We start from the raw sequence: 25,400 nt of genomic DNA, 5'->3' as shown, positions 1-25,400 counted from the left end.
CGTCTGAGACAGAGTTCCCGCGGTCGGATGCGTTCCCGCCGGGAGACATGCGTCTGCTCGTGGTGGCGACTTTCTTTGGAGTCTTAATGGCGCTCGCAGGTGGGTACACACCACTTCACATATATGCATGCATTTCATTGTATTCACCACTTTATTTCTATTTAGCCACATTATTGCACTCATCTCACTATGGTCACAATTGTGGGGGAAAACAACTTTAAAGCACTTTTCTGATGATTTTAATCCAATTTGCATGACTTTATTCCTGAATCCTGTCTAACAGGCTGATAGCATCCTTTTGGAATGATGTTATTCTCTTTCTTCCGCCTTACCGGGATGAAAAGAAGTGCTTTATTTGTTTTTATCAGTGGGAATTCTCCCTTTTGGGTAATCGAATGCTATCTGTTAATGCTGATAAGCTGCATTTCGCCTCCCAGCGTGACACATTCTCTCTGACAAAAACAAATAAGAAGCTGTTTGCGTCCATAATCTGATTACCGACAGACTGATGGGGGCCGCTGGCTTGCTTTCTGCCGGGCTCGGTTATGTTTATCAGTTACAAAATTAATGGCTGCCACCTTTTTCCATAATTGCACAAGTGCGGGACGCGGCTGTGTTGGACTTGATTGAACGCCGCTTCCGTGATGGGTTCCAAATCCGAGGTACAAATTGCGATGTCATTGCCCCAATGCCCAGAAAGTGTGTCCACTGCGGTATGTGCACCGCATCTTCTGTTTGCATTGTGAATTCAACTTTACTGAGCGTTAAAAGGCGCCGCCGATATTGTTTTTACGGCCTTCCCTCGCCTCCCGGAGACAGCCGTCGTTATGTGCTCGGCGTCCTCCGGCCCGGTGCTCCGCCGCCCTCCAGCCAGAGGTGATGTCGAGCAGAGACTAGGACTCCATTAGTCTTGCTGGGGAGTTGCCGCGCTCTCGCAGGAAGACGGACCTTTGCAAACTTTCAGAACTGCATAGGCAAACAAAGACGTGAGCCACGCCAAAATAGTGGAGCGTGTATGGAGAGGTCAGGGTTCACGGGTGATGGCTGACGACATATTCCAGTCCCACTTTCGCACGGACTGATCGCCATTCAAAGGACTCGATTTCAAAGTCGCAGCATCAGAGGCGTCGCAGTTAATTGTCTTTTCAAACTCAGCCCAGCAAAATGGACATTGTTGTGTTTGTGTTACCCCAGAGACTAGACTAATGCTACCTCTATAGGTCCATCCATCCATCCATCTTCTACTGCTTATCCGAGGTGGGGTCGCGGGGGCAGCAGCCTGAGCAGGGAAGCCCAGACTTCCCTCTCCCCAGCCACTTCGTCCAGCTCCTGCCGGAGGATCCCGAGGCGTTCCCAGGCCAGCCGGGAGTCATAGTCTTTCCATGGTCTCCTGGCCCTAAACACCTCCCGCCTATCCTGACCAGATGCCCGAACCACCTCATCTGGCTCCTCTCCATGTGGAGGCTTTACTTTCTAGCCCCTCCCGGATGGCAGAGCTTCTCACCCTATCTCTAAGGGGGAGCCCCACCCGGCGGAGGAAACTCATTTGGGCCGCTTGTACCCGTGATCTTGTCCTTTCGGTCATAACCCAAAGTTCATGACCATAGGTGAGGATGGGAATGTAGATCCATCCAGCCATCCATCCATCCATTTTCTACCGCTTATTCCCTTTGGGGTCGCGGGGGGCGCTGGAGCCTATCTCAGCTACAATCGGGCGGAAGGCGGGGTACACCCTGGACAAGTCGCCACCTCATCGCAGGGCCAACACAGATAGACAGACAACATTCACACTCACATTCACACACTAGGGCCAATTTAGTGTTGCCAATCAACCTATCCCGAGGTGCATGTCTTTGGAGGTGGGAGGAAGCCGGAGTACCCGGAGGGAACCCACGCAGTCACGGGGAGAACATGCAAACTCCACACAGAAAGATCCCGAGCCCGGGATTGAACCCAAGACTACTCAGGACCTTCGTATTGTGAGGCACATGCACTAACCCCTAAACCACCGTGTAGATCGACCGGTAAATTGAGAACTTTGCCTTCCGGCTCAGCTCCTTCTTCACCACAACGGATCGATACAGCGTCCGCATTACTAAAGACGCTGCACCGATCCGCCTGTCGATCTCACCATCCACTCTTCCCTCACTCGTGAACAAGACTCAGAGGTACTCGAACTCCTCCACATGGGGCAGGGTCTCTTCCCCAACCCGGGGATGGCACTCCAGAACCATGGACTCGGACTTGGAGGTGCTGATTCTCATGCCGGTCGCTTCACACTCGACTGCGAACCGATCCAGTGAGAGCTGAAGATCCTGGCGAGATGAAGCCATCAGGACCACATCATCTGCAAAAAGAAGGGACCTAATCCTGCAGCCACCGAACCGGATATCCTCAACACCCTGACTGTGCCTAGGAATTGAAACTCTATAGGTCCACGTTATTAAAATATTCTGGCGCGACTACTGCATTAAAGACAAGATGGCAGAAGATGTGATTGTCGGGCGTTCAACTTTTCTTCTTATTGGGTCTGCAGCTATCGATTATTTTCAATGGGTCGTCCTTAGACGGGTTGGCCAATGGAGATTCCAATATTCGCGGCTACCCATGCATCCGGCCAGTTCTGTAGAGTTCCACTCCTGCATCCTTCCTTAGTGCATCCACGTATGGTGGCGTGGGACGTCCTCTTGGTCAGCGCCCGTGTCTTGGCTCGCAGAGTCCTAGCTTTCTAGCAGGAAGTTATGAATGTCTGGCAGTGACCTGCAAGTTTAATCCTCCTGGATGCCACCTTGTCACTGAGCCTTGACAGACCCTCATACAGATGTGTGTTGGTCACATGATCATTCTGGTTGATGTTCAGAACCACACGCCGCATTCTGGTTCAGCATCCATCCAGGGACTTCCGAAGGTTCAGAATCCAAAGACGTGTTTTATGCCACTCCTTTGTCTCATTTTGTCCTCCAAACATTTAATGTTGTGCGTGAATGCGCAAAGGTGAGCTTTGTTGATGTTATTGAAAAATATATTATTTGTTTTAATAAGTTTTTCGTAGGACAAACCTGCGTAATTGTTAGAAATCCCACTGTTTATATGAAACATGCTTCACTGATGAGAGCATTTGGCGAGCGCCGTTTGGTCCTACTAATTTCAGCAGTCCTTGAACTCACTGTAGTTGGTTTACATGTTCAACTTTCTCCGACGCTGCCACAGAAAGACATGTTTTATGCCACCCCTTTGTCTCATTTTGTCCACCCAACGTTTTATGCTGTGCGTGAATGCACAAAGGTGAGCTTTGTTGACGTTATTGACTTGTGCGCAGTGCTAATCAGGCATATTTGGTCGACTTGAAATGTGAGACCCTATGACAGAGGTCCGCAACCCGCGGCTCTCGAGCTCCATGTGTCTCTTTAGCCCCACCCTAGTGGCTCTCTGGAGCTTTTTCAAAAAAAATTGTGAAAATTGAAAAAGATGAGGGGAAAAATTTATTATTTGTTTTAATAAGTTTTTCGTAGGACAAACCTGCCTAATTGTTAGAAATCCCACTTTTTATATGAAACATGCTTCACCGATGAGAGCATTTGGCGAGCGCCGTTTGGTCCTACTAATTTCAGCAGTCCTTGAACTCACTGTAGTTGGTTTACATGTTCTGCTTTCTCCGACGCTGCCACGGAAAGACGTGTTTTATGCCACTCCTTCTTCGTGTCATTTTGTCCACCAAACGTTTTATGCTGTGCGTGAATGCACAAAGGTGAGCTTTGTTGACGTTATTGACTTGTGCGCAGTGCTAATCAGGCATATTTGGTCGACTTGAAATGTGAGACCCTATGACGGAGGTCCGCAACCCGCGGCTCTCGAGCTCCATGTGTCTCTTTAGCCCCGCCCTAGTGGCTCTCTGGAGCTTTTTCAAAAAAAATTGTGAAATTGAAAAAGATGAGGGGAAAAATATATTATTTGTTTTAATACGTTTTTCGTAGGACAAACCTGCCTAATTGTTAGAAATCCCACTGTTTATATGAAACATGCTTCACCGATGAGAGTATTTGGCGAGCGCCGTTTGGTCCTACTAATTTCAGCAGTCCTTGAAGTCACTGTAGTTGGTTTACATGTGCAACTTTCTCCGACGCTGCCACAGAAAGACGTGTTTTATGCCACTCCTTCGTCTCATTTTGTCCACCCAACGTTTTATGCTGTGCGTGAATGCAAAAAGGTGATATTTGTTGATGTTATTGACTTGTGCGGAGTGCTAATCAGGCACATTTGGTGAGTGCATGACTGCAAGCTAATCAATGCTAACATGCTATTTATGCCATATTTGTAGGTATATTTGAGCTAATTTAATTTCCTTTACTTATGTCCTCTGTGTATTTAACTTACAAACCCCGTTTCCATATGAGTTGGGAAATTGTGTTAGATGTAAATATAAACGGAATACAATGATTTGCAAATCATTGTATTCCGTTTATATTTACATCTAACACAATTTCCCAACTCATATGGGAACGGGGTTTGTACATTTGCATGTGTTATGACATATCTGTATGTAACATTGGCTGCATTTCTGATAGTTGTTTGTGGGCCATGTTGTTCCAGACCACAGCAAACGTTACCCAGCTTGCAAAGATGGTAATAAATCCACTAGAAGAAGACAGCCTGCCGTTTCCTTAAATTTGGACACACACATCTATACCTTTGGCCATTCTGAGCCAGAAATTTTCAGGAGTTATCTCACCCTCTGAGAAGCCTCCGTTTTACTAATGTTTTCCAATGTTGTAAAAATGTGTAGAATAAATATTACATTTAAACATTTCTGTCAACAAAGATTTGCGTCAGCCTGCGACACATAGTCATTTTGATAGTAGGCTAATATAGCTAGTTTTGGACATTTACATCATGTGTTGCCTCCATCATAATACTTATTAAAAGGCTTTTTATGTTTTGGTCCAATATGGCTCTTTCAACATGTTGAGTTGCCGACCCCTGCCCTAAGAGGTCGTTTCCGTGGAAAAATCGTTCCCTTTATGTCGACGTGTGTTGTAGTATTGTTAACTTCCCCATTATCGCTCACATGCTTTTGCAAAACTAGGGCCTGTCAAAATCAATAACAACAAAAGAAGAAAGGGTTGAGGAAACAGGGAAAGGAAATTCCACTTACCTTTAAAGCTCCGGCAAAGGACCAAAGAGCCATTCGCCCTTTGGCGGTAGACTTCTCAGGGGTTCTTTCATCTCTAACTAACAAAATGCACCCTTTTTTAATTTTGCACAAATGGGGGTAAACAATGTCAGCAAACTGCCATACAGGTTCAAAGATATGTCATTAGCCATTCCTCTTATGTCTCTCATTGAAGTCACAAGTAAATGGCTAGTTTGGGTCATTAGGACCACCTATGTCAACAACCTTTTATATAAACAAGGTTTATCTATAACAGCCTGAATAGTAAAATTGTTTGTACCTGACAATTTTCGTCTACCTTGCCTGTGCAGCCTTCATCAGAGATGTCACATGATGTTGTTCTGACATCAGTGTTTCCCACACATTCATTTATTTGTGGCGGCCCGCCACGAAAGAATTACGTCCGCCACAAATTTAAAAAATTGATTTTATTTTATTTATATATATTTTTTTTGTCCTGTCCAGCTTCTCAGGCAAATCATATAGTAGATGTAGATGCCCATATAGGCTGTTCAGATTTACTTTACAAAAGAGAAGTGTAGGTTAGTTCTTTTATTGCCTTATTTGTATTTGACCACTACTGTTTTCTGTTTATTTGTTACTGACTGTGGCAGGACACCTCTGCCTCTGTTTCACTTTATGTTGCTGGTAAATAATATGGTTGTAGTAGTAGGCTAAAGTTAAAATATTTACTATGCACTAATTAAAGGGGCAGAGCTTTAAGAAACATTTTAGCTTTTATATTTTATAAGATATATTTTTTGTAAGAACCACAATTAATAAATATATTTCAGTGAATAGCTTATTGTTCAAATCTGTATATAAATATGTACATAAAGTGTTGTAATTATATTGTAAAATGGATGGACGTTTAAAACAAAACTGTTATTATTAATTAGTAAGTATACATTTTTTTAGCCTTTTTAGAGAAAATCATATCATTGTAGTAAATTATACAAATTATTCGTTGATGTCATGGTGACCACGCCCGTAGCCACGCCCATAGCCACGCCCCCACCGCCACAGGTATCTTGGCAGTTTATGGGAAACACTGGACATTGTCTTTGATGAGTTATATGGGTCAGGTACAAACAATTTTACGATTCAGGCTTTTACGGACGGACCTTGTTTATATAAATGTATTATCAATCGGCCAAATTAACCTCCTCACTATATTACGTCAACAACTGCTTATGTCGATGTGAGTCATCCGATTCGAGGGTTGTCGACTTAAAACAGGCTCCAATGTAGCTGACTGTTTACATCTTACAAACCTTTTTTAATGGACAGCAAATAGTCCAAACTAATTCACAAAATCCAAATTAATATCAAAACAGTACACAGAGTAGACCTTGTTATCACGCAGCTGAGAGGAAATAAAAAAAAACCAAAACCAGTGAAGTTGGCTCGTTGTGTAAATCGTAAATAAAAACAGAATACAAAGATTTGCAAATCATTTTCAACTTATATTCAATTGAATAGACTGCAAAGTGTTGCGTCGACCAGCTCTTCCTCCCAGGGAATCTAAGTCATACTTGCCAACCTTGAGACCTCCGATACCGGGAGGTGGGGGGTGGGGGGCGTGGTCGGGGGCGGGTCGGGGGCGTGGTTGGGGCGTGGTTAAGAGGGGAATATATTTAAGCTAGAATTCACCAACTCAAGTATTTCATATTTCATATATATATATATATATATATATATATATATATATATATATATATATATATATATATATATATATATATATATATATATATATATATATATATATATATATATATATATATATATATATATATATATATATATATATATATATATATATATATATATATATATATGTATATGTATGAAATACTTGACTTTCAGTGAATTCTAGCTATATGTATATATATTTATTTTATTATACATATACATAAATGAAATACTTTAATTTCAGTGTTCTGGAGGCTATCCAGTAGATGGCAGTATTGTCCTGTTTAAGAGTGTCACAACATTGCTGTTTACGGCAGAAGAACTGCTTTACGGTAGACTAAACGTGACTGCTGTTGTTGTGTGTTGTTACCGCGCTGGGAGGACGTTAATGAAACTGCCTAACAATAAACTCACATAAGAAACCAAGAACTCGCCCTCGATCATTCTACAGTTATGACGTCATTGGGCAGGCTAGCTGTTTATATTGTGGGAAAGCGGACGTGAGAACAGGCTGTCCCCACTCAGGTCCGCATTGAGCTGGAGGGGGCGTGGCCTCCAGCTCCGGCTGAATACTGGGAGTTTGTCGGGAGAAAATTTCTGCCGGGAAGTTATCGGGAGAGGCGCTGAATACCGGGAGTCTCCCGGTAAAAAACGGGAGGGTTGGCAAGTATGATCTAAGTTAATGATCAATCCCAAATTCTTTCGATGACATATATGTTGAGTAAGAAGGACCATCAAGACAGAATAGGAATATTTTCAAGTTTTACTAAAGCTTTAGGAGATCAGTTTAACCAATACATTCATATCGGCTACTCTAGATGATCTCTCATTCAAACGGAAAAGCCCACTCCTCGCACACAAAGAAAGCCCCGCCCCCTCTCCCCCTCGCAACACTGATAAGGAGAGAGACGTGGGGGCTGTCTTCGCATTCCAAGGTTAAGACACTAACCAGGCATCTGAAATGTCTAAAGAAACTGGTAGAATATACAAAGAAAAAGTACTAGCTACTCTAAACATGGCTATGTAAAAAGAAATAACTCTTAAACATAATATGCATCCTCCACAAAAGTTAAGATACTTAATGTTCGAACTGAGAAAGTTATTTTTATTTTTTGTAAAATGTGAATAGAAGTGAATTATATTTATATAGCGCTTTTCTCAAGTGACTTAAAGCGCTTTTACATAGTGAAACCCAATATCTAAGTTACATTTAAACCACTGTAATAATACTATAATAATAATAATTTTAGTCACCTATAACACAAAGTTTTGGTAATGTTATTTTTTTATTTTTTTTAAATATCAAAAATGGAACCCCCATACTAGACATTTTAGTATGCGGCCGTTGGTGGTAAACATTTAGACACTCCCGATCTACAATATTAAGAGTTTTCAAAATAAAAATGAAATCCACCTAAATGATAAACAAAGTTTAGCTAAGTAATTAGAAAATAAAATACTAACAATGGGAAACTGGGCTTTCTGTTCCGCCGCTCCCAGTGTGTGGAACGCTCTCCCTGACCACCTGAGGGCACCACAGACTGTGGATGCTTTTAAAAAAGGCTTAAAAACCCTTATTTAAAAAAAAAAAAAAAAGCCTTTTTTTTTAGATATATGCATACTAGTTTTAGCTATTTGGCTGTTCTAGTTTTGATTTGTATTTATTTTTTATTATCTTTTTATTTTTATTTAATTTTTGTATTTTTTGTATTTTTTTTTTTTTTTAATACACTGTAGCACTTTGAGGTTGTTTACCCAATGTAAAGTGCTTTTTACAAATAAAATATATTATTATTATTATTATTATTGTTAACCTATGAATTAAAACATCAAAACCATAATATGCATTGTTAAATGTGTAACTAAACATTAATACTGTATTTTTATACAGGCATATTTTTTACAAACATGGTTATGCAGTTAAACAGCCATATTATTATTATATGGGAACAACTAAATGTAAGAAAAGGACAGTATAAAAATCGGTATGTAATGAAAAAAGGCTAATATAATACACAATATCAGTTTTAAGCATTTTTAAATGAATACTTTGACTTCTCAGTATGTGGCCCTTGGTGGAAACAGTTTGGACACCCCTTGACCAAAGTATCAAAACTATGGATATGTTAATTTGAGAAACGATATCAGAGCATAACGATCTGATCGATATTTAAGTGTTGATCCGCACATCACTACAATAAGCTCTTTATGTGAGGCACCAACTAGCTTAATGTATACAGATACAAAAATATTATCAGGCAATCAATAGTATTTCAATTTCAAATATATGTCCGATTGTGCCAAATGAAATGCAAATCTATGCCACCATAACACCAAATGAGTATAATATGTACAATAATTGCAAATAATCATTAACTTAGAATTTAATGGCGGCAACACATTGCAAAAAGGTTGTCACAGGGGCATTTTTACCACTGTGTTACATGGCCTTTCCTTTTAACAACACTCGGTAAACGTTTGGGAACTGAGGAGACACATTTTTTGAAGCTTTTCAGGTGGAATTCTTTCCCATTCTCGCTTGATGTACAGCTTAAGTTGTTCAACAGTCCGGGGGTCTCCGTTGTGGTATTGTAAGCTTCACACATTTTCAATGGGAGACAGGTCTGGACTACAGGCAGGCCAGTCTAGTACCCGCACTCTTTTACTATGAAGCCACGCTGTTGTAACACGTGGCTTGGCATTGTCTTGCTGAAATAAGCAGGGGCGTCCATGAAAAATAAGTTGCTTGGATGGCACATATGTTGCTCTAAAAGCTGTATGTACCTTTCAGCATTAATGGTGCCTTCACAGATGTGTAAGTTACCCATGAGTAACACAGCTGTCAAATCCATACGTTTATACTTTTGCGGAGACTAGTGTGCTCTTGCTCTCTATTGCTCTTTAGGTATTATTACACCCCCATACCATCACAGATGCTGGCTTTTGGTGGGAATCATTTTTGGTGATTCAACCCCCAATTCCAACCCTTGATGCTGATTGCCAAGCAGGGAGGTAATGGGTCTCATTTGTATAGTCTTTGGTATGACTCGGCCGGGGTAACCTACCCATCTCAGGGCGGAAACTCTAACCACTAGGCCACTGAGTAGAGCTAGCCCCCTAAAACGGATAATGCCCACGCCAGAGGCCATCGTGGAGGCGCACAGAGCTCAATGACCACTCGGACCGCCGCACCGGCCACCATTAACCAGCTTTTTTTTGTTTCACTTATGTGGAGTCTAATGACATGCGTCAAAGAACGTGCAAAGACGGCGACGAGTGTGGACGCTTGCACATCACGATGCTCGTCCACGTCGTCACATTAGCGTGACTAATGGCTCGCCACCGTGTTAAAAAGAGACTCGCGACAATTTTTTTCCGTACATTGCCAACACTTCTCAACATTGCTCCCCCTTTGGAATTCAAGCACCCTCGGCATCTGTGCATCTGTATGAATCGAGGGAAAGCGGGAATTTGATTGCCTGTTGAAGGACTCATTCATGAGAGTAAAATGGTTAAACTACTGTTTCAAACTACAAACAATGGTTAGTTCAAACACGGGTGTCCAATTGATGAAGTGTGGGCCCTGAAAAAAAGACAAACATAGATAAATAGAACTAAAGGCATCATGTAATGGGAAAAATATTATTCTAATACTAATTATAAAACAAAGATTTGTCTTCAAATACATGGATAATGTTTATTTTGCCATTTTATTAGACTATTTCATTACAGACTAGATGAGGCAATTCCTGGAGGAATGGCGTGTGAATGCTCCAATGCTGAAGTTGAAGTGAAATGCTGACAGAATGTAGTATGAATGTGAGAATAGTTTGAATGGTTTGAATGTTGAAGAGTTTGAATTTCCAGGAAAACCGGAATTTGGTTTGGAACTCGGGGAAAGTGTTAGTTTGAATGTCCAGAATGAGTGGAATGTGTTGATGTTGGAATGGTTTGAATCATAATATTTTATTAGAGCGTATCAAAACACGTATTGGTATGTCAGACTTAGCCTTGTCTTGGTTTAACTCTTATCTTACTGACAGGATGCAGTGTGTCTCCCATAACAATGTGACCTCGGACTATGTCAAGGTAACGTGCGGAGTTCCCCAGGGTTCGGTTCTTGGCCCTGCACTCTTTAGTATTTACATGCTGCCGCTAGGTGACATCATACGCAAGTACGGTGTTAGCTTTCACTGTTATGCTGATGACACTCAACTCTACATGCCCCTAAAGCTGACCAACACGCCGGATTGTAGTCAGCTGGAGGCGTGTCTTAATGAAATTAAACAATGGATGTCCGCTAACTTTTTGCAACTCAACGCTAAGAAAACGGAAATGCTGATTATCGGTCCTGCTAGACACCAACATCTATTTAATAATACCACCTTAACATTTGACAACCAAACAATTAAACAAGGAGACTCGGTAAAGAATCTGGGTATTATCTTCCACCCAACTCTCTCGTTTGAGTCACACATTAAGAGTGTTACTAAAACGGCCTTCTTTCATCTCCGTAATATCGCTAAAATTCGTTCCATCTTGTCCACTAGCGACGCTGAGATCATTATTCATGCGTTCGTTACATCTCGTCTCGATTACTGTAACGTATTATTTTCGGGCCTCCCTATGTCTAGCATTAAAAGATTACAGTTGGTACAAAATGCGGCTGCAAGGCTTTTGACAAAAACAAGAAAGTTTGATCATATTACGCCTATACTGGCTCACTTGCACTGGCTTCCTGTGCACTTAAGATGCGACTTTAAGGTTTTACTACTTACGTATAAAATATTACACGGTTTAGCTCCAGCCTATCTCGCCGATTGTATTGTACCATATGTCCCGACAAGAAATCTGCGTTCAAAGAACTCCGGCTTATTAGTGATTCCCAGAGCCAAAAAAAAGTCTGCGGGCTATAGAGCGTTTTCTATTCGGGCTCCAGTACTCTGGAATGCCCTCCTGGTAACAGTTAGAGATGCTACCTCAGTAGAAGCATTTAAGTCCCATCTTAAAACTCATTTGTATAATCTAGCCTTTAAATAGACCCCCCTTTTTTAGACCAGTTGATCTGCCGTTTCTTTTCTTCTCTCCTCTTCTCCCCTGTCCCTTGCGAGGGGGAGTTGCATAGGTCCGGTGGCCATGGATGAAGTGCTGGCTGTCCAGAGCCGGGACCCCGGGTGGACCACTAGCCTGTGCATCGGTTGGGGACATCTCTGCGCTGCTGACCCGTCTCCGCTCGGGATGGTTTCCTGTTGGCCCCGCTGTGGACTGGACTCCCGCTGATGTGTTGGATCCACTGTGGACTGGACTTTCACAATATTATGTCAGACCCACTCGACATCCGTTGCTTTCGGTCTCCCCTAGAGGGGGGGGGGGGGGGGTTACCCACATATGCGGTCCTCTCCAAGGTTTCTCATAGTCATTCACCGACGTCCCACTGGGGTGAGTTTTTCCTTGCCCGTATGTGGGCTCTGTACCGAGGATGTCGTTGTGGCTTGTACAGCCCTTTGAGACACTTGTGATTTAGGGCTATATAAATAAACATTGATTGATTGATTGATTGATTGATTGATTGAATGGGTTGAAAAATGTGGGAAATGTGCAACTTGGAATAATGTCCCATTCATTTCAATAAGAACTTCCTGGAAATTTTGGAATTTGGGGAAAAGCGTTTTTTTTTAAATTATTATTATTATTATTAGGAGCATGAATGAGCTGAATTGGTTGGTGTTGGAATTGTTCAAATCGGTCAAGAAATAGTAGTAACAGTTTTTTAATTGAGAAACGGTATTATGGAATTCCTGGAATTTAGGGTCAAACGGGAATGTTTCTAGTTCCTAAACCAACATTTGTCCTGACTAATAAAAACATTTTGACGGTGGAACAGTTGAAATGGGATGAAAAATGTAAAAGGAGTAGTCAAACGAAAAAGGTTGGAAATAGGGTTAGAAAAAAAACTGGAATTCCTGGAAATCTGTTGAACGTGGAAAAGTTCAAAAGGTAGTTTGAATGTCTAGGATGAGTTGAATGTGTTATGGTTTGAATTGGTTGAAAAATGTGGGAATTGTGTAAGTTTGAAAAAGGGACAATTCATTTTGAATGGGGAAAATGTCCCTGAAAACTGGGAATTCTTGTGAATTCGGGAATGTTTTTAAATTGTTGAAACAGAGCACACAATTTTAAACAGGCTGAATATTTTGGAGTTGGAACAATTTGAATAGGTTGAAAGATGTGGGAAATGTGCAACTTGGAAAAATGTCCCATTCATTTCAATGAGAACTTCCTGGAAAGTTGGGAATTTTTTATAATTTTTTTTATTAGGAGCATGAATGTCCTGAATGAGCTGAATTGGTTGGTGTTGGAATTGTTTAAATCGGTCAATAAATGTTGAAGTAGTAACAGTTTTTTAATTTAGAAATGGTATTATGGAATTCCTGGAATTTCAAGAAAACCGGGAATATTTCTAGTTCCTGACTGAGAAAAATTGTTTGACAGTGGAACAGTTGAAATGGGATGAAAAATGTAAAAGGAGTAGTCAAACGAAAAAGGTTGGAAATAGGGTTAGAAAATAACCAGGAATTCCTGGAAATTTGTTGAACGTGGAAAAGTGGTAGTTTGAATGCCTAGGTTGAGTTGAATGTGTTGTAGGTGAAATTGTTTGAATCGTTTGAAAAATGTGGGAATTGTGGAAATTTGAAAAATGGACAATTCATTTTGAATGGGGAAAATGTCCCTGAAAACTGGGAATTCTTGGAAATCCGGGAATTTTTTAAAATTGTTGAAAGGGAGCACACCATTTTTGAACAGGCTGAATATTTTGGAGGTGGAACAATTTGAATAGGTTGAAAGATGTGGGAAATGTGCAACTTGGAAACATGTACCATTCATTTCAATGGGAAGTTCTTTGGAAATTTGGAAATTTGGGGAAAAGCTTGTTTTAAATTATTATTATTATTAGGAGCATGAATGTCCTGAATGAGCTGAATTGGTTGGTGTTGGAATTGTTTAAATCGGTCAAGAAATGTTGACGCAGTAACAGTTTTTAAATTTAGAAATGGTATTATGGAATTTCGGGAATTTCGGGAAAACCAGGAATGTTTCGAGTTCCTGACTAAGGAAAATGTTTTGACGGTGGAACAGTTGAAATGGGATGAAAAATGTAAAAGGAGTAGTCAAACAAAAAAGGTTAGAAAATATCCAGGAATTCCTGGAAATGTTGGAAATAGGGTTAGAAAATAACCAGGAATTCCTGGAAATTTGTTGAACGTGGAAAAATGGTAGTTTGAATGCCTAGGATGAGTTGAATGTGTTGAAGGTGAAATTGTTTGAATTGTTTGAAAAATGTGGGAATTGTGGAAGTTTGAACAATGGACAATTCATTTTGAATGGGGAAAATGTCCCTAAAAATTGGGAATTCTTGGAAATCTGGGAATGTTTTTACATTTTTGAAATTGCACGTGGCGACTTGTCCAGGGTGTACCCCGCCTTCCGCCCGATTGTAGCTGATTGTAGCGCCCCCCGCGACCCCGAAGGGAATAAGCGGTAGAAAATGGATGGATGGACACACAATTTTGAACAGGCTGATTATTTTGGAGTTGGAACAATTTGAATAGGTTGAAAGATGTGGGAAATGTGCAACTTGGAAAAATGTCCCATTCATTTTTATGGGAACTTCCTGGAAATTTGGGAAATTTGGGAAAATCTTTTTTTATTTTTATTATTATTATTATTATTATTATTATTATTATTATTATTATTAGGAGCATGAATGTCCTGAATGAGCTGAATTGGTTGGTGTTGGAATTGTTTAAATCGGTCAATAAATGTTGACGCAGTAACAGTTTTTTAATTTAGAAATGGTATTATGGAATTTCGGGAATTTCGGGAAAACCAGGAATGTTTCGAGTTCCTGACTAAGAAAAATGTTTTGACGGTGGAACAGTTGAAATGGGATGAAAAATGTAAAAGGAGTAGTCAAACAAAAAAGGTTAGAAAATATCCAGGAACTCCTGGAAATGTGGAAAAATAATAGTTTGAATGTCTAGGATGAGTTGAATGTGTTGAAGGTGGAATGGTTTGAATCGGTTAAAAAATGTGGGAATTGTGGAAGTTTGAAAAAAGGACAATTCATTTTTAATTGGGAAAATGTCCCTGAAAACTGGGAATTCTTGGAAATCCGGGAATTTTTTTTAAATTGCTGAAAGAGAGCACACCATCTTGAACAGGCTGAATATTTTGGAGGTGGAACAATTTGAATAGGTTGAAAGATGTGGGAAATGTGCAACTTGGAAAAATGTCCCATTCATTTCAATGGGAACTTCCTGGAAATTTGGGAATTTGGGGGAAAAGCGTTTATTTATTTCTTAAATTATTATTAGAAGTATGAATGTCCTGAATGAGCTGAATTGGTTGGTGTTGGAATTGTTTAAATTGGTCAATAAATGTTGAAGTAGTAACAGTTTTTTAATTTAGAAATGGTATTATGGAATTCCTGGAATTTCGAGAAAACCGGGAATATTTCTAGTTCCTGACTGAGAATTTTTTTTTGACAGTGGAACAGTTGAAATGGGAGGAAAAATGTAAAAGGAGTAGTCAAACGAAAAAGGTTGGAAATAGGGTTAGAAAATAACCAGGAATTCCTGGAAATTGGTAGTTTGAATGCCTGGGATGAGTTGAATGTGTTGTAGGTGAAATTGTTTGAATCGTTTGAAAAATGTGGGAATTGTGGAAATTTGAAAAATGGACAATTCATTTTGAATGGGGAAAATGTCCCTAAAAATTGGGAATTCTTGGAAATCCGGCAATTTTTTTAAATTGTTGAAAGAGAGTACACCATTTTGAACAGTCTACATATTTTGGAGGTGGAACAATTTGAATAGGTTGAAAGATGTGGTAAATGTGCAACTTGGAAAAAGGTCCCATTCATTTCAATGGGAACTTCCTGGAAATTTGGGAATTTAGGGAAAAGCTTTTTTTCAAATTATTATCATTAGGAGCATGAATGTCCTGAATGAGCTGAATTGGTTGGTGTTGGAATTGTTTAAATCGGTCAAGAAATGTTGAAGTAGTAACAGTTTTTTAATTTAGAAATGGTATTATGGAATTCCTGGAATTTCGAGAAAACCGGGAATATTTTTATTTCCTGACTGAGAAATTTTTTTTGACAGTGGAACAGTTGAAATGGGATGAAAAATGTAAAAGGAGTAGTCAAACGAAAAAGGTTGGAAATAGGGTTAGAAAATAACCAGGAATTCCTGGAAATTTGTTGAACGTGGAAAAGTGGTAGTTTGAATGCCTAGGATGAGTTGAATGTGTTGTAGGTGAAATTTTTTGAATCATTTGAAAAATGTGGGAATTGTGGAAATTTGAAAAATGGACAATTCATTTTGAATGGGGAAAATGTCCCTAAAAATGGGGAATTCTTGGAAATCCGGGAATTTTTTAAAATTGTTGAAAGGGAGCACACCATTTTTGAACAGGCTGAATATTTTGGAGGTGGAACAATTTGAATAGGTTGAAAGATGTGGGAAATGTGCAACTTAGAAAAATGTCCCATTCATTTTTATGGGAACTTCCTGGAAATTTGGGAAATTTGGGAAAATCTTTTTTTATTTTTATTATTATTATTATTATTATTATTATTATTATTATTATTATTATTATTAGGAGCATGAATGTCCTGAATGAGCTGAATTGGTTGGTGTTGGAATTGTTTAAATCGGTCAATAAATGTTGACGCAGTAACAGTTTTTTAATTTAGAAATGGTATTATGGAATTTCGGGAATTTCGGGAAAACCAGGAATGTTTCGAGTTCCTGACTAAGAAAAATGTTTTGACGGTGGAACAGTTGAAATGGGATGAAAAATGTAAAAGGAGTAGTCAAACAAAAAAGGTTAGAAAATATCCAGGAACTCCTGGAAATGTGGAAAAATAATAGTTTGAATGTCTAGGATGAGTTGAATGTGTTGAAGGTGGAATGGTTTGAATCGGTTAAAAAATGTGGGAATTGTGGAAGTTTGAAAAAAGGACAATTCATTTTTAATTGGGAAAATGTCCCTGAAAACTGGGAATTCTTGGAAATCCGGGAATTTTTTTTAAATTGTTGAAAGAGAGCACACCATCTTGAACAGGCTGAATATTTTGGAGGTGGAACAATTTGAATAGGTTGAAAGATGTGGGAAATGTGCAACTTGGAAAAATGTCCCATTCATTTCAATGGGAACTTCCTGGAAATTTGGGAATTTGGGGGAAAAGCGTTTATTTATTTCTTAAATTATTATTAGAAGTATGAATGTCCTGAATGAGCTGAATTGGTTGGTGTTGGAATTGTTTAAATCGGTCAATAAATGTTGAAGTAGTAACAGTTTTTTAATTTAGAAATGGTATTATGGAATTCCTGGAATTTCGAGAAAACCGGGAATATTTCTAGTTCCTGACTGAGAAAATGTTTTTGACAGTGGAACAGTTGAAATGGGATGAAAAATGTAAAAGGAGTAGTCAAACAAAAAAGGTTGGAAATAGGGTTAGAAAATAACCAGGAATTCCTGGAAATTGGTAGTTTGAATGCCTGGGATGAGTTGAATGTGTTGTAGGTGAAATTGTTTGAATCATTTGAAAAATGTGGGAATTGTGGAAATTTGAAAAATGGACAATTCATTTTGAATGGGGAAAATGTCCCTAAAAATGGGGAATTCTTGGAAATCCGGGAATTTTTTTAAATTGTTGAAAGAGAGTACACCATTTTGAACAGTCTACATATTTTGGAGTTGGAACAATTTGAATAGGTGGAAAGATGTGGTAAATGTGCAACTTGGAAAAAGGTCCCTTTCATTTCAATGGGAACTTCCTGGAAATTTGGGAATTTAGGGAAAAGCTTTTTTTTAAATGATTATCATTAGGAGCATGAATGTCCTGAATGAGTTGAATTGGTTGGTGTTGGAATTGTTTAAATCGGTCAATAAATGTTGACGCAGTAACAGTTTTTAAATTTGGAAATGGTGTTATGGAATTCCTGGAATCTCGGGAAAACCGGGAATGTTTTGCAGTTCCTAAACCAACTTGGTTTTTTGACCTAACTAAGAAAAATGTTGAAATGGGACACCTCGGTCTCCTTGGACGTATCCTCGCTCATCCATGCGGACTGGACACTGGCCGAGAGTTGGTGGGCGGCCGAGGGTGGAGTCGGCTCTCTTGGTTGCTTTGTTGGGTCTGCTCCCCACCCCAGCAGACGGGGCCCAGGCTTAGACTGATTTTACCTATTTCTAACCTTTTTTGTAGGGGGCGCCGGAAGTGGGCAGACCCGTCAGCATACATGCCAACCCTCCCGATTTTTCTGTGAGACTTCAGAATTTCAGTGCCCCTCTCGAAAATCTCCCGGGGCAACCATTCTCCCGAATTTCTCCTGGACACCAATATTATGGGCATGGCGTGATGGCACTGCCTTTAGCGTCCTCTACAACCTGTCGACGCGTCCGCTTTTTCACCATACAAAAAGCGTGCCGGCCCAATCACATGTTGTATGCGGCTTCTCCATACACACGAAAGTGACTGCAATGCATACTTGGTCAACAGCCATACAGGTCACACTGAGGGTTGCCGTATAAACAACTTTAACACTGTTACAAATATGCGCCACACTGTGAACCCACACCAAACAAGAATGACAAACACATTTCGGGAGAACATCCGCACCGTAACACAACATAAACACAACAGAACAAATACCCAGAATCCCTTGCATCCCTAACTCTTCCGGGCTACAATATACACCCCCGCTACCACCATTTGATTTCAACAAAGGACCACCTCAATGTGTCCATAAAGTATGCGCTGCATGTAAGAAATGTCCACGCTCGTTTCACTCTTGATACATTTCATCTTTGTCGTGAAAAAGGGAGCTCGTCACACTGCAAAAACTGAAATCTAAGTAAGGGTGATATTTGCTTATTTTCTGTCTGATAAGATACTTCTTCTCACTAAGCAGATTTGATGTTAGAGTGTTTTACTTGTTTTAAGTGTTTTGGTCCTAAATGATGTCAGTAAGATATTACAGCTTGTTGCTGAGATTTGATGAGCTATATTGAGTAAAACATGCTTGAAACTAGAATATCAACTGTTGCAAAGCTGTGTCATCAACACTCACGAGTATAAAACTACTTTTTTAAAGTCATCATTTCTTACTTCAAGCATGAAAAAAATAATAATGATGCCGAGCGCTTATCATTATGTCAAGATAATGGCACTAGCATTTGCTTCATTTAAGAATATTTTTCAACATATTGAGCAAAAAGGTTTCTTTTTTTTCTACCAAGAAAAGTGCACTTGTTATTAGTGAGAATATACTTATTTTAAGCTATTTTTGGGTTAGCTAATTTGACTTGTTTTGGAAAGTCTTGAAAAGCCAAATTTTCTTGTTCTATCGGCAGATAATTTTGCTTAGTTCAAGTAAAATACCCCTCATTTTTATTTATATTTTTGTTTTTTTTGAACACTGACTTTTTGCAGTGCAGGTTTTTGTGCGTATAAGCAAACTTGACACATGAGGCCCCTTGTCTGTCAGAGAATAACCCCTCTAGATTTTTTTTATATATAACATCTTGTGACAATCTTGACACCTTTTCCGGTTTTATTGCACACTTTGAGTATGTCACATGAAAGTTCCTCTCCGGTAGCAGTGGACATTCCTCCCTCTCACATTTAAAAGCACTCAGACACACAGAGGACATAAAAAAAGACCGGGAAAAAAAAGCAATAGAAAAAAGTTCAGTCATATTTCTAAACCAGTTAGTTTTGTTTTTCATGTTCTTTTACAAATGTTTTGTTTTTCCCACAAAGTCCAAAACATCACACTGCAAAAAGTCAGTGTTCAAAAACAAGAAAAAAAAAATACAAAAATGAGGGGTATTTTATTTGAACTAAGCAAAATTATCTGCCAATAGAACAAGAACATGTTGGCTTGTCAAGACTTTCCAAAACAAGTCAAATTAGCTAACCTCAACGAACCCAAAAATAGCTTCAAATAAGTATATTCTCACTAATAACAAGTGCACTTTTCTTGGTAGGAAAAAAAAAGAGACCTTTTTGCTCAATATGTTGAAAAATATTCTTAAATGAAGTAAATGCTAGTGCCATTATCTTGACATAATGATATGCACTCGGCATTACATTTCTTGAAAGCAGCAAACTTATACTAAAAACTAGAGATGTCTGATAATATCGTCCTGCCGATATTATCGTCCGATATATGCGTTAAATGTAATATCGGAAATTATCGGTATCGTTTTTTTTATTATCGGTATTGTTTTTTTTTTTTTTTTTTTTTTTTTTTATTAAATCAACATAAAAAACACAAGATACACTTACAATTAGTGCACCAACCCAAAAAACCTCCCTCCCCCATTTACACTCATTCACAAAAAAGGGTTGTTTCTTTCTGTTATTAATATTCTGCTTCCTACATTATATATCAATATATATCAATACAGTCTGCAAGGAATACAGTCCGTAAGCACACATGATTGTGCGTGCTGCTGCTCCACTAATAGTACTAACCTTTAACAGTTAATTTTACTCATTTTCATTAATTACTAGTTTCTATGTAACTGATTTTATATTGTTTTACTTTCTTTTTTATTCAAAAAAATGTTTTTAATTTATTTATCTTATTTTATTTTATTAATTTTAAAAAAAAAAGACCTTATCTTCACCATACCTGGTTGTCCAAATTAGGCATAATAATGTGTTAATTCCACAACTGTATATATCAGTATCGGTATCGGTTGATATCGGTATCTGTAATTAAAGAGTTGGACAATATCGGACATCCCTACTTGTGAGTGTTGATGACACAGCTTTGCAACAGTTGATAGTCTAGTTTCAAGCATGTTTTACTCAATATAGCTCATCAAATCTCAGCAACAAGCTGTAATATCTTACTGACATCATTTAGGAGCAAAACACTTAAAACAAGTAAAACACTCTAACATAAAATCTGCTTAGTGAGAAGAATTATCTTATCAGACAGAAAATAAGCAAATATCACCCTTATTGGAGATATTTCATCTTACTTAGATTTCACTTTTTGCAGTGCACCTGCACGTGCCAATTATGCAAATTAGACGATGACGTAATCCACCACATGTTTTTTTTCTTTTTTCCCCCCGACTTGTAGGAGACGCCCTACAGATCCAGTGCTACCAGTGCGAGGAAATGAAGCACAACGACTGCTCCACGCCCGAGTACGTTGTCAACTGCACCGTCAATGTGCAGGACATGTGCCAGAAGGAGGTGCTGGTCAGACCTGATGGTGAGTGACTCTTTCCGCCACACCCTGTTGACATGGCAACAGCCTTAACCATCTTATTTGTTTGCTCGGTCTAACTCCTGCTTCTTTCTCAAAATGACCTAACTGCGGTGCATTCGATGAACTGTGTGTACCAATGGTGTCCATTTAGGGGCCCCTAAATGGACACCATTGGTACAGAAACATTGTCACTTTCCGATTAACAGCTGTTTATTATTATCATTTTACAATTAAAGTTTGTCTTAGTCAATTCAATTCAATTATTAATTAAATGACTAAATGTCTATTCTACATTTAATAGAATTTTACTAGAGATGTCCGATAATGGCTTTTTTGCCCATATCCGATATTCCGATTTTGTCCAACTCTTAATTACCGACTCCGATATCAACCGATACTGATATATACAGTCGTGCAATTAACACATTATTGTGCCTAATTTAGTTGTGATGCCCCGCTGGATGCATTAAACAATGTAACAAGGTTTTCCAAAATAAATCAACTCAAGTTATGTAAAAAAAATGCCAACATGGCACTGCCATATTTATTATTGAAGTCACAAAGTGCATTATTTTTTTTAACATGCCTCAAAACAGCAGCTTGGAATTTGGGACATGCTCTCCCTGAGAGAGCATGAGGAGGTTGAAGTGGGCGGGGTTGGGGGTAGCGGGGTGGGGGGGGGTGTATATTGTAGTGTCCCGGAAGAGTTAGTGCTGCAAGGGGTTCCGGGTATTTGTTCTGTTGTGTTTATGTTGTGTTGTGGTGAGGATGTTCTCCCGAAAAGTGTTTGTCATTCTTGTTTGGTGTGGGTTCACAGTGTGGCGCATATTTGTAACAGTGTTGAAGTTGTTTATACGGTCACCCTCAGTGTGACCTGTATGGCTGTTGACCAAGTATGCCTTGCATTCACTTGTGTGTGTGAAAAGTCGTAGATATTATGTGACTGGGCCGGCACGCAAAGGCAGTGCCTTTAAGGGTTATTGGCGCTCTGTACTTCTCCCTACGTCCGTGTACACAGCGGCCTTTTAAAAAGTCATACATTTTGCTTTTTGAAACCGATACCGATAATTTCCGATATCACATTTTAAAGCATTTATCGGCCGATAATATCGGTAGTCCGATATTATCGGACACCTCTAAATTTTAAATAAATTAATGACACATTCAGTAACATATTAATGTATACAATCCTAAATCTAATTAATTAAGGATACATTTAAGTGATTAAAAAAAATGATGTAGTTATCCATGTATTTTTTTCCCATTTGGCTGTCCATACTGTTGGCATTGTCTTTATTGTAAACATTGCCTATAAATCGAAATGTTTGCGTTAAAGTGGCCCTGCACTGCAAAAAGTCAGTGTTCAAAAACAAGAAAAAAATTGAACTAAGCAAAATTATCTGCCAATAGAACAAGAAAATGTGGCTTGTCAAGACTTTCCAAAACAAGTCAAATTAGCTAACTTCAATGAACCCAAAAATAGCTTAAAATAAGTATATTCTCACTAATAACAAGTGCACTTTTCTTGGTAGAAAAAAAAAAATAGACCTTTTTGCTCAATATTTTTAAAAATATTCTTAAATGAAGTACATGCTAGTGCCATTATCTTGACATAATGATATGCGCTCGGCATTACATTTCTTGAAACCAGCAAACTTATACTAAAAACTAATTTATTGTTCTTAATGGAAAGGCAACAAGGCAAGCGCTTGTTACTCTCGGGGTCTCCTAGCCGCTCAGGCAAATCATATGGTCTAAAAATGCATTTTTCCATGGATAACATGACATCATTGCGCCAAGTGCGTGCTCTTTCAGTCAATTAGTGTGCATATATACATCCTTTCCCCCAGCCCAAATTTTAAAATTGAAGAATTCATCTGAATGTGCATGAACTATTTCTGTTGAAAATAGTTTGAAATATTAAATGTTTAAATATTAACTGCCCGTTTACTGTACTGTGCCAACTGTACTACTATATGAGTACGTGTTTTCTATTGTTTCATTGAAAATAAAACTGTTGTTATAATTATGAGACCCAATTGTGTCAAAATCATGTTTTTTTTTTCATGCTTGAAATAAGAAATTATTATTTTAAAAAAGTAGTTTTGTACTTGTGAGTGTTGATGACACAGCTTTGCAACACTTGATATTCTAGTTTCAAGCATGTTTTACTCAATATAGCTCATCAAATCTCAGCAACAAGCTGTAATATCTTACTGAGATCATTTAGGACCAAAACCCTTAAAACAAGTAAAACACTCTAACATAAAATCTGCTTAGTGAGAAGAATGATCTTATCAGACAGAAAATAAGCAAATATCACCCTTATTTGTCATATTTCATCTTACTTAGATTTCACTTTTTGCAGCGTGCAGAAGAAACGTCGGTGGTCCAAAAGGAGGAAAATGAATCCTCAAACTTTGTCATTCTTTGCAGGGATTCATTACCGGAAATCATGCGCGTCCTCCGGGGCTTGTCTCATCGCCTCCTCCGGTTATCAGCAGTTCTGCACCGGGCGGCTGAACTCGGTGTGCATTTACTGCTGCAACACGCCACTCTGCAACGGACGCAAGAAGAAGCGACCCGCTTCGTCTGCGGCAACACCCGACCCCCAGATGAGCGTTTTTCTCGCCCTACTTTTGCTGTCTCTGACATAGATGCTGCCCCTGCATCTCCTGCACACCACTAGTTGTTTCCTTTGAACCATCGTAACAACCTTCATTCCCACCTGACTCTAGCACACGCTCTCTCAATCCCATTCTGTTTTGGAACCGGAATCCCTCAACACTTTTTTTGCTTTTTTTTGTGAGTTGGACTGTGCGGTCCGTGGGGGTTTTGGTCAGGTCCTTCTACCGTATGCCTTAATAGCTCCTATACTATAAATTGCAGAAGTTGTCTTGCCTTTTGTTTCACGAGTAGTCAACGTGCACTTTTTCACCGCAAAGTGTGCATCATATTTTCCCCAGAGTGGACAATGCCTGTCAATGTGCATCGACACCATGTGAGAATTAGACTTTCAAAAAGCATTTAAAGGCCTACTGAAATGAAATTGTCTTATTTAAACAGGAATAGCAGATCCATTCTATGTGTCATACTTGATCATTTTGCGATATTGCCATATTTTTGCTGAAAGGATTTAGTAGAGAAAATCGACGATAAAGTTTGCAACTTTTGCTCGCTGATAAAAAAAAGCCTTGCCTGTACCGGAAGTAGCGTGACGTCACCGGTTGAAGGACTCCTCACATTTCCCCATTGTTTACACCAGCAGCGAGAGCGATTCGGACCGAGAAAGCGACGATTACCCCATTAATTTGAGCCAGGATGAAAGATTTGTGGATGAGGAAAGTGAGAGTGAACGATTAGAGTGCAGTGCAGGACGCATCTTTTTTCGCTCTGATCGTAACTTAGGTACAAGCTGGCTCATTGGATTCCACACTCTCTCCTTTTTCTATTGTGGATCACGGATTTGTATTTCAAACCACCTCGGATACTATATCCTCTTGAAAATGACAGTCGAGAACGCGAAATGGACATTCACAGTGACTTTTATCTCCACGACAATACATCGGCGAAGCACTTTAGCTACGGAGCTAACGTGATAGCATCGTGCTTAACTGCAGATAGAAACAGAAGAAATAAACCCCTGACTGGAAGGATAGACAGAAGATCAACAATACTACCAAACACTGGACCTGTAACCACACGGTTAATGCTGTGCCACCTGGCGAAGCCTAGCAATACTGTTGCTAACGACGCCATTGAAGCTAACTTAGCTACGGGACCTCGACAGAGCTATGCTAAAAACATTAGCTATCCACCTACGCCAGCCGTCATCTGCTCATCAACACCCGTGCTCACCTGCGTTCCAGCGATCGACGGCGCGACGAAGGACTTCACCACGATGATCGGTGCGGTCGGCGGCCCGGAGACGGAGGAAGTCAACCCAGACTGGTGAGGACAGCGTCACGGCGGCGGACTGCGTTGTAGCAGTGGTTAGAGTGTCCGCCCTGAGATCGGTAGGTTGGAGTTCAAATCCCAGCCGAGTCATACCAAAGACTATAAAAATGGGACCCGTTTCCCTCCCTGCTTGGCACTCAGCATCAAGGGTTGGAGTTGGGGGTTAAATCACCAAAATGATTCCCGGGCGCGGCACCGCTGCTGCCCACTGCTCCCCAAGGGGATGGGTCAAATGCAGAGGACAAATTTCACCACATCTAGTGTGTGTGTGACAATCA

At 39.5% G+C, this 25,400-nt stretch overlaps 1 protein-coding gene across 1 annotated transcript; it reads left to right on the top strand.

The window, feature by feature from the left end:
* Positions 1–24,259, top strand: LOC133645647 (ly6/PLAUR domain-containing protein 1-like). Its single transcript, XM_062040494.1, has 3 exons — positions 1–99; positions 21,034–21,168; positions 23,602–24,259. Exons 1-3 carry the CDS (start codon positions 48–50, stop codon positions 23,820–23,822), a joined length of 408 nt encoding a protein of 135 aa, XP_061896478.1. The 5' UTR covers positions 1–47; the 3' UTR covers positions 23,823–24,259.
* Positions 24,260–25,400: the final 1,141 nt, after the last annotated feature.

This window comes from Entelurus aequoreus, linkage group LG01 (genome assembly GCF_033978785.1).
Source record: "Entelurus aequoreus isolate RoL-2023_Sb linkage group LG01, RoL_Eaeq_v1.1, whole genome shotgun sequence".
In the NCBI taxonomy this organism is placed as follows: domain Eukaryota; kingdom Metazoa; phylum Chordata; class Actinopteri; order Syngnathiformes; family Syngnathidae; genus Entelurus; species Entelurus aequoreus.
The sequence above is the reverse complement of the archived record's forward strand: the minus strand, read 5'-3'. Positions and strand labels throughout refer to the sequence as shown.

Bases quoted from the DNA above. Each gene is read 5' to 3' on its own strand.
- LOC133645647 (XM_062040494.1), top strand. From the start codon at position 48: ATGCGTCTGCTCGTGGTGGCGACTTTCTTTGGAGTCTTAATGGCGCTC. The intron at 100-21,033 runs GTGGGTACACAC...CCCGACTTGTAG, and splicing joins AGTCTTAATGGCGCTCGCAG to GAGACGCCCTACAGATCCAG. The intron at 21,169-23,601 runs GTGAGTGACTCT...CATTCTTTGCAG, and splicing joins GGTGCTGGTCAGACCTGATG to GGATTCATTACCGGAAATCA.